At 37.7% G+C, this 9,665-nt stretch overlaps 1 protein-coding gene across 2 annotated transcripts; it reads right to left on the bottom strand.

Annotated features, from left to right (window-relative positions):
- Positions 1–882: 882 nt before the first annotated feature.
- LOC145765687 (uncharacterized) lies at positions 883–9,448 on the bottom strand. Of its 2 annotated transcripts, XM_082577509.1 has the most exons (6): positions 9,418–9,448; positions 6,960–7,010; positions 5,997–6,077; positions 5,562–5,676; positions 4,412–4,517; positions 883–1,073 (listed from the first exon to the last, which is right to left on the bottom strand). In XM_082577509.1, the coding sequence occupies exons 3-6, from the start codon at positions 6,068–6,070 to the stop codon at positions 1,039–1,041; spliced, it is 330 nt and encodes a 109-aa protein (XP_082433635.1). In that variant the 5' UTR covers positions 6,071–6,077; positions 6,960–7,010; positions 9,418–9,448; the 3' UTR covers positions 883–1,038. The 2 variants fall into 2 exon arrangements, with proteins under 2 accessions (XP_082433635.1, XP_082433634.1); XM_082577508.1 differs by lacking the exon at positions 9,418–9,448 and having other exon boundaries at positions 6,960–7,179.
- Between the last annotated feature and the right edge of the window lie 217 nt (positions 9,449–9,665).

The raw sequence follows: 9,665 nt of genomic DNA, 5'->3' as shown, positions 1-9,665 counted from the left end.
ACTACGACATATACGATATGCTATAAAATAGACATTAAAAGAACCATTTTCATCAATTGTGATGCCGATGGACTAATATCAGCTGTTTAGAAGCTTATCAAACCATTTGATGCGGAAACATACAATTTCTACAATTTTTCACAAAATTTCGGGGGGGGGCCCGGGCCCCCTGGGCCCCCCCCATAAATCCGCGCCTGGCTGTATGTGTCTTTTCTGTTTGATACTGACGCAATGATTAAACTCCAACTGTTAAGAAATGACAGTTTGACAATGAAGGCGCCTGCGTAGTGCGTAGTCATCCTGGTTTGATATTTCCTTTATGGGATTCAAACGGAATAAAGTTTCTCTTCCGAGGGTTTCCAGTCAACATAACGCGTACTTTTTGCATTGATTCAACGTCTGTAGACGATAAATCAACGCTAAAAAAGAGTTTTGTTGGCTGGGTTAAAGCATAAGAGAATAAACGTCAGAACATTTGAAATATAACGCCATATTTGAATATGCTCGGCGTTCAGTGAAAAATGCTGGTTTAAGACTTCGTTTCATTGTAACTAAATTTTCTGCACTTGGTATTGACCTAAGAGAGCTTTCCCCAAGCTCAGTTTAGTCCACAACTTCCCTCGAATGTTTTGTGACAACTAGTAAATTTTGCAAAAAAACTTTTGCAAAACAACGTGTTTGGACAGAATGTAAATTTACGGATCACCTAAACGCAAAAGTATAATCCTGTTTCAGTCTGTCATGGTGTTTGATACCTTCCAATTACTTGTTTATAGAAAAACTGTTCAGTCGTCTACTGTGATCCGCTGCAATAAAAGCAAATCTAATTCACTATCAATTATTTCCATTCAAATGAATTAACAACAACAGAGATTCTTTCATTTGCGATTTTATTAGTGACTCTAAAGCCATAAATTCATAAATGCAACAAAAATGGCAGTGTCGATTTCTTGGCGCGTCGAGCCAAATGATCAGCCAGACTCATTCCATACCGAATAACAAATCGATTGATTGCAGCAAGAGTTTCCGCTAGCGAATTCAGCTTCCCGATTGATCACTCTCCAGAAGTGATACTAAAAATTAACAGTCGTTAAACATTAAGAAACATAATTATATTAACAAACTAACCACTCTAACCACTGCAGCGTGGCCGAGTGGTTAGCGCGTTGGGCTCGCAGTCGAGAGCCTGCATGTTCGACTCCAGCCACTCGCACTTGCTGTTGTTTCTCTGGGCAAGAAACTTAACGATAATTGCCTCTACCTAGTGATCGATTTCGAGTAATGGGTAGTACCAAATTTAAGTCATAAGTAGAGTAGACAACCGGAAACAGACATTGCCGTCGGCTGCAGCGTGGGTCAGGTGTATGTCGGAAGGCGTAAACCGATGCATAGCGCTCAAGTCCGCTTTCCCGCAATGCAGGATAAAGATAAACAAAGAAACAAAAATATATTGGATTGGCATAGTATTTTGTTGCAATTCAAATCACTGAGAAGCTGTGAAGCTTTTAAAAATGGAACTAGATAAAGTTTAACGTTTGAAAATTATATAGTTCCTTCTTGACTGAGTAAATGAAATATTTAAGGTGCGTCTACACGAGAAAATGTTCTTGCTTAGAAATTCTTGTGCTAGTGATTAAAGCTCGTTTCGTCTACACTGGCAATCTCGACGAAGATTTTGCTCGCTTGAATCGCGGTCACGTGAGTATCTAATCCCCAATGACGTCACGTTTTAGAAAGTTCGCGCCAAAGCATAGCAGTTCGCGCTAAAGTACAGCAGAGTAGACAAAGCAACTGACTGTTCTTTAACTAGTTAGTGTAAGCTGGCATTTGAAGTTGTTGCAGTCTTTACGTCATGGCTTCCAAGAGGTTGTGTAAAAAATGCTGCAAAAAGCGAAGGATGCAAACCCGCAATTTACTGCTTATTGAAGCATTCAGACACCTAAGTGAGGTTGAAATGTTGGAAACAGGTGTGGTCAGAGAACACTGGGTGCATCCAATACTGAGAAGGCGTGAGAAGGACAAAGAAGGTATGCTGTGCGTTTGTGTGACTGTAGCGGTAAATGATTGCGTGCTTACGTCGTGTACTATAATATGTTTTAGTTGGGACTGCTATTTACCAGTAGCCTTAAACGTTTAGGAGATTATCACAAGCTCATGTCAGAGATGCGACTTCTACGACCTTCGCATTTCTTCACCACTTTCAGAATGATTCCCGAGATCTTTGACAAACTTCTTGGGTTGATATCAACCAAAATAACCAAGCAAACCACCCAAATGCGCCTCCCGATCTCACCAGGCGAGAGACTTGCTGTAACTCTTCGGTAAGTTAAGCCCATCTTTTTAATATGCTGCTTTGTCACAGTAAGTAGGCTGCATGCCTATATTTATCACATGATGATATTGATTAAGCTTTCTTTGCGTTTGCTGAACCACTCTGGTTATTCAATGTAAACAGAATTTCGTGTCAGCGTGGGGGACTGGTAACAACCAGCAAGATCATTCCTCCGCTATTTTTATTACCCGGTGTACAATGGCAATGGTTTTCTGCTGAGATCCTGTTTTGGATTTGAAATTGGAAAATATTGTGCTATCTATGGGCTATTTCGAGTACGGTCACCGTCAGTTCAGCCCGCAACATTAATAAGAACGGGTTGGGATCAAAACTTGAATGACAGCTCTATGTTGCTAAGGTTGAGGTGGCTACTCTGTGCAGTTACTGAATCAATTTGGTTATTTTATGTTTCTCAAAAAAATTGGCCAAACTTTCTATACAAAGCACCATTTTTACACAACAGGTTTCTGGCTTCGGGAGATAGCTATTTCACCATTGCTTCATCGTTCCGTATGAGTAAATCCGTGGTCGCCAAGATAGTTCCAGAAACATGCCAGACTTTGTGGGAAGTGTTGCAGCCATTGGTGATGAAAGTTCCAGACAAATCGGATTGGCAAAACATCTCACAGAAATTTCAGCGTGTTGGCAATTTCCACACTGCCTGGGATGCATTGATGGAAAGCACGTAGTTATTCAGGCTCCTGCAAATTCTGGATCGTTGCACTTTAATTATAAGAAAACACACAGTATTGTTCTGCTTGCAGTCGTTGATGCCAGCTATAACTTCATAGCTGTGGATGTTGGGGTATATGGCCGTCAGTGCGACGCCAGTGTTTTTGCCAATTCCACTTTTGGGACACTGCTGAGAGAAAAGAAGTTGCCCCTCCCAGATGCAGAATCGCTCCCATTCAGTCATGGCCCGTCTATTCCGTACGTTTTTGTGGGAGACGAAGCATTTCCACTGTTGGAAAACCTAATGCGACCGTACCCAGGGTCCAACTTGTCACAGCAAAGAAGGATTTTCAATTATCTTCTCTATCGAGCACGGAACATGGTGGAAAACGCCTTCGGGATACTGGCAGCACGCTTCCGTGTTTTCCGGCGACCTTTACTCCTTCACCGAACAACGTCGACAGTGTCATCAAAGCATGCGTGGTTTTGCACAACTTTTTGCGCAAGGAGACCGAAACGCAATATTTTTCCGAAGCTAGTGTGGACCGCGAAGACTTATCTGGTCATACCCACCCAGGTGACTGGCGGCAACAAGCAGCATCACCACAGCAACTGCTTCCGCTGGCTCGCATGGGGAGAAGAAACGCTAATCGTGCAACTGAAGTTCGCGAAGAATTCTCGAAGTACTTTGTAAGCGACGTTGGTGAACTTTCTTGGCAAACTGGCTATGTCAACAGAACGCGTTAATCGTTGTGCATGTGTATTTCATTGCAATAAATGCTTTCTAATATGAATGTCGCGTGTTTGCAACCCTTTGCTGCAGTGCAATGAACAGACGTGCGGCACTGACTGCGACATGACAACCAAACAAGTCGATAAAAAACATACGATGAAACATATTAATTCAGACCTAAATTTCTGAGAGTTTAGCAATGCATTTAGCATATTAAAAGGCATATAAGGGACAATCAATATGTAAATCGTAACAAAGTCCTAAGACTTTCTGTTCACCCTGTATGCAATGAAAGAAATAAACGCCAGAAACGATAAAACATAAACAAAGAGAAATTGAGACAAGTAACAAAGGAGGTTTACTGTTGACATGGTCACCACTTGGATCATTTCCCGGGTTTTATCATCCAGTCCTCAACCTCGGAAGTACCAAACTTAAAGTTGGACGGTTCAGTGAAACCACTTTTTTAGCATGCGGCCACACTTCTGACTTACACAACTTAGTTAAAATTGCAGTAAACTAATAAGTTATTTAGCAGCAACAATTTCATAATTTCTTTTGCAGTTTTTACAGAGTAGGGTGGGTCAAAAAAAAACATTTTTTTCCAAAACATTGCGGCAAGCACCAATTCAGCTTGAAAATCTGTGCTTTCTGTAAATCTTTAATCAACTTACATCCATCAAGAAGTTGGTCCATGTTAGTCTTAACTTCATCAGACTTGATTTTCCAGTTCATTTCATCAGCAATATTTCTCATTAGCTGACGGTAGGCGTCTGGATTCTGAAAAAAAAAACACATGCCGAATTTACAAGTGCTTAGTATTATATAACCAATTACAACAATGAAAACTATCAATACTACAAAAAAGTGCTCAATGCTAAGCAAAAAAGCAAAGCAGAGCAAATTAAATCAAATATAGTTATTACTATCTGAAGCCTTTACAAATTGTTTCACCTAACGTTTTTTAATTTAATTTTTTAATTGTTTTACCTAACTAAATTATCTATTCTATTTGAATATAACCAATTACAGTAAGCTATAATGAAATAAATAAACTATAATTAATTAAAACAAAATATAATAAAAAATAAAGCTTATCTTTTAATTCTTATTTGAAAAAAAACGGCGGAAATAATATAGTTTTTCAACTTTGTTTTAATGAAGCTCAAGACCAGAATCTCCAACCACGGCCACGGCTAAGCGTAGCCTCGACAAAACTTGTTTGGCCGCCATGAAAGGCCAAAGCGTAAAATTATTTTTTATAACTTAGTTGGAAATTAATTATATAAAATCACCGATGTTAAATCATTTTCATCAAGATAGCTTAAAATAAAAGTATACAAATAGACTGATATTCGGCTGTTCAAAACAAAATTATTTGGAAAGTTAAAACGAAGTTAAATAGATTTACGGATTTTCTTTTTGAAACTCAAACAATTTCGTTTCCTTCTAAAAATCATTTCGAACCATGTTTTAAATTGAAGATTTTGTTTTGCTTGCTAACAAAACAAATGGCCTAATATGAGTTGTTCATTTGAAGTTGTCTACTACAATTGCTTTACGATATCGATACAATATAGAAGATGCAAATTCCAACAATATAGCCTATACTGTATAGCAGTTAAGTAAAGACCTTAGCAGTTGTACAGCAGTGACAACAAATAAACCCGAACCTATTTATTATTATTATTACACATGTATTATTAAATATCTTGTGTCTAACTATAGTCTGCCATGAGTCTTTATAGTTTGGTGATTAGTAATATAGTGTATAGATTTTACTGTCTTTTTTACAAAGTAGAAAATAATATAAAACAATCATACCTGATCTCGCATTACTCCAATAGTTCTCAGCGCTTCTATAACTATATTTACACAGTCATAACATTTTTTCCCTCTTGTAGTATACTTCAAAACGCTTTTAACACCATCTTTTATTCTTCAAATGCAAAAATATTGTAATTAAGCTACTTGTGATGTATTGGTGGATAAAACAATCACGATACTCAAAAAGTTGATTTGGGATTTATTTTTAGTGACGCGATATTGAAAAGAAAAGATGTTATTCAAAATTCACGCTTTCTTGTAGCTTAGTTCGTTTAATCGTCTATGTATAATAGAAAAAAAATGAAAACGCAGGTAAAATTATCATAGCAATTTTGCTATACCAGAGTTTAGTAAAATGTAAATCTGTATAAAGGTTATTATACAAGTATTATTTCAAGTAAAAAAATAATAGCAGCAACATATTTGTCTTACTTTTTCCATGAGAGACAGTTTCCAGTTGAGGCAATCAAAGCCAAAAGAAGAAAAATAATGACTCCTCTCGACATCGCTTATCTGAAAGGTATTGTATGATCAGAACGTCATTGCAAATCACCAACATAAACAGAACACAAAAATAATAAGAAAGAGAACAACTGCACGCCTAGCAAGCTGGTGCTCCAGAGAAGCCCAATTACGGATCCACAGGATGCACTGCCTGACAGTTCACATTATTCCAACATTGCGCAGAAACGTTCGCATTTTGGCCACTGCATAACTAAAAGAAAATTACAAAAAAATGAAGTAAAACGTCAACAAAATCAGCCAATGTTTGGTTTGGTCAGCGAGAATAGAAATGGCAGTCCACAAACCAGATGGCTCGATACAGGAGTAGATCACATCGGGGTAAACATGAATGAGTTGGAAATTGCGTGGAATCGGAACCTATGATGAAAGATTAACCATTGTGTGATTGAGAGTCGGAACTTCGGATGAAAGAAAAAGAGTAAAAAACATGTCTGAATGCAAAGCAGCTTTATTTTCCTGACAACAAGGGTGTTAAAATAGCCTATCATGCACAATAGGGTTCATACCTTGTATTTTATGTCATCAAAGCAATAATAAGTAAATACTTGTGGTACTCGATTTCGGACGTTTCTTTCTTGAAGCGCTTTGCGATGACGCTAATTACTTTGTACGCCTACTTTGTTTGCCACAGTTGAGTTCTGTCTTGCATACTGAGCTGCAGCTGCTTTGTTTAGTTTAACCTTTAGTAGAAGTGTTGTTTGCTGAGTTTTGTGAATTTAACGTTATTGTGTTTTAGATTATGCAACTTCTTAGTTAATTAAAACCAACTTTGTTTGTGTGACTAAATGTATGGTATTACAATACTTCATATGATCAAATGATCATAATCAATCCGATATCAATTCAAATTCACAATAAAATGTGACTTACTAGTATTTTCTTTTCTTCACTTGGTCAATGGTCATGCAATTGTACAAATACCTGTTAAATGAAGTACTGAGATGAATATGAACTTTTATATCCTATCAACGGATAAGCCGATGACAAAATACTTCAGGTAGCAATTTTATGACACTTTGGTGAAAGGTATCCTCTCTCATTCCTTGATTAAAAGATTTTATTCTATTGCATAATGCTGGGGATTGTATTGAAGCTCTGAAACACAGACATTTTGCAGTCACTTTTGAAAAAAACAAACAAAGACGTCATAGCAAAAGTGATGAAACCAAAGTATTTCTACTTCCTTCATCGATTGCATCGAAATTTTATTGTCTTGTCAAACTTTTCCATAGGCGTACCTATTTAATTTTGATCACAACAAATTGTGGAATAACAATACTTGACATCATGAAAAATCAAAAGCAGCCGCTGGCATACACACTAGGGTGGACCGTTTTTGACTTTTTTTCGAAACTCAAAAACGGCTAGTCATAAAAAGTGGCACATGCATGAAAAAATTACGTGTGAAAAATTTCATCAGTTTGGGGGTGCATCTTCCGCCCTTCTGATAACTTGGCTCCTCAAGTAAAGTAATGTGTTCTTCAACTACGAAATGTTTTCGAAGTCGCCCAGCAATTTCATTTCGTTTGATGGTTTAATCTTTTCGGCCATCAAAATATATGCTTTGCAAATTTATGCACATGATAGGCCTACTTTCCATTGAAGTTGTAAACCTCATTTTTTTTCTCGCTCTTCTCACTTTGCTTTTATCTATGACTGATTGAGATTTGCTATCCGTTACAACTCCCGCATCTTGTAGAAATGATGAAGCAATAAGTGCTGCAGACCTATCTGAAATACCAGTACGATCGCATGATTCAGCAAATACTACTAAACTGGAAGTAACCTTGCCTTTTCTGGGGTTTTCCGAGGCAAAACTGGATGATAATCAAAATCTTCGCAGCGTTCTTCATTGGATGACAAAGTTTCTGAGCTTGAATAAGTTAAAGGTGTTTTAACCAAGGCGCTACTTGTGCCTGCTCCTGGGTCTTCACGTAAAGAACGGAATTGTTCTGATCTTGCGACTCTCCTCGGAAAACGTTTAAAATTAGATTTTGTGGGCGATTTATCATGTTCATCAATCACAATTATGCGAGTTGTTCTTTGATCAAGAAGGAACTGTTGTTCTGTAACAGGGACACGATTTTTCTGCGGGCAAGTAGGCTACATTGCAGAAAATTGGAACACTTAGGCTACAACAACCAATTTCAAATATTTTTACTTTGCAGATTCTTTCATTTGGTCCAAATTTTGCTGAAATTTAGGCCCACCTCTAGAATTTGACTTCAAAAGGTTATTCTTTTTTTTTTGTAACTCTTTATCATAAATATGTAGGCTACTGATGTTCGTACCTCATTCGTATCATCCTGCAAAGTTAATGGACAGAACATAAATGAGCGTACAGCGTTAACACCATCTCGCCCTTTTGCGACAAGTTTGTTTATTGAGCAATGACCAAATAGCATCTCAAATTGGTGAAAATTCAGCATTTTGGTCGTCGATGCGGGGGCAGTAAATCTTAAGATTTGAACATGTCTTTACATAGGAAAGTTCTGGGTACATCCCACTTACAATTTATAACTAGCCAGTAGAAAAATTATGAAAAAAAATTATGTTAAAACGGAAAGTGAAATTTCCCCTTTTTTTTCAAAAAAGTGAAAGTTTGACCCCCCTGCGGGGGCAGAAGATGCACCCCCAAACTGATGAAATTTTTCACACGTAATTTTTTCATGCATGTGCCACTTTTTATGACTAGCCGTTTTTGAGTTTCGAAAAATAGTCAAAAACGGCCCACCCTAATACACACGTCATCGTTGAACATTTCACAATCAACAACCAAACTTATGAAGCGGTAAAAAATAATTGTCTTCTCGTGCACCATTCGGTGAATGCAATCTCCAACGATGAGAGGCATACGCTGTCAACATAGAGCCTTCACTCAAATTGCATAACTGCATGGGGAAAATAGGAAACCAAAGAAAAGGCCTGTACAGCATATGGCGCGTGAGTTCTTTCGAATATACAGTAGGCTGCTTCACATTAGACTCAATGTTTGGCGCTTCAACCAATAACAATTGTTTGAGATCTGTGTTAGGCAAGTCGATTTTGTTATGATGTTTAGTTTGATTTGTTATTTTTTGTCAACATCAAGAAACGCTTCACCGCCAATAAGTTTGGAACATAAAAATGAGATTTTTGAAAACATGGCACGTTCTTCTGCTTTAAAGTACATAAGCCAAGCTGCTTCAAGGCGCTGCAAGTGAATGGGATAAGTAATGATTCTGACGTTTTTTTAATCAAACAAGACTGACTTCTTTAGAGAGCTAGTTTAGGTAAAAACTACCTGCCCAACATGGAAATACACAAAACTACGAAACTGTAAAATCACCTGTTTGACTGTATGGACCGGTAGCCACTTTAACAAGTCGAAATTCTGCCACTGAAATTGACTACAATGCAACCGCCAACCAATCAGAACGTGTTATAAGAGGCTACCGTCCAATTGTGACCCTTCTAGCACTCATCCAGAAAGTTAATGCTTGTGTTGAACTTTATTTGGTAATTACAGAAGAAAAAGAGCAATAGCAGTGGTGAAAATCGAACACGCGTCATTGAAATGACTACTTTCTAGCCCTA

The sequence above is a fragment of the Aplidium turbinatum genome, chromosome 2, assembly GCF_918807975.1.
Source record: "Aplidium turbinatum chromosome 2, kaAplTurb1.1, whole genome shotgun sequence".
NCBI lineage: Eukaryota > Metazoa > Chordata > Ascidiacea > Aplousobranchia > Polyclinidae > Aplidium > Aplidium turbinatum.
The sequence above is the reverse complement of the archived record's forward strand: the minus strand, read 5'-3'. Positions and strand labels throughout refer to the sequence as shown.

Coding starts and splice junctions, on each gene's coding strand:
- LOC145765687 (XM_082577509.1), bottom strand. CDS start 6,070: ATGTCGAGAGGAGTCATTATTTTTCTTCTTTTGGCTTTGATTGCCTCA. Junction 5,677..5,996: donor AACTGTCTCTCATGGAAAAA/GTAAGACAAATA, acceptor TTGCATTTGAAG/AATAAAAGATGGTGTTAAAA. Junction 4,518..5,561: donor TTGGAGTAATGCGAGATCAG/GTATGATTGTTT, acceptor TTTTTTTTTCAG/AATCCAGACGCCTACCGTCA.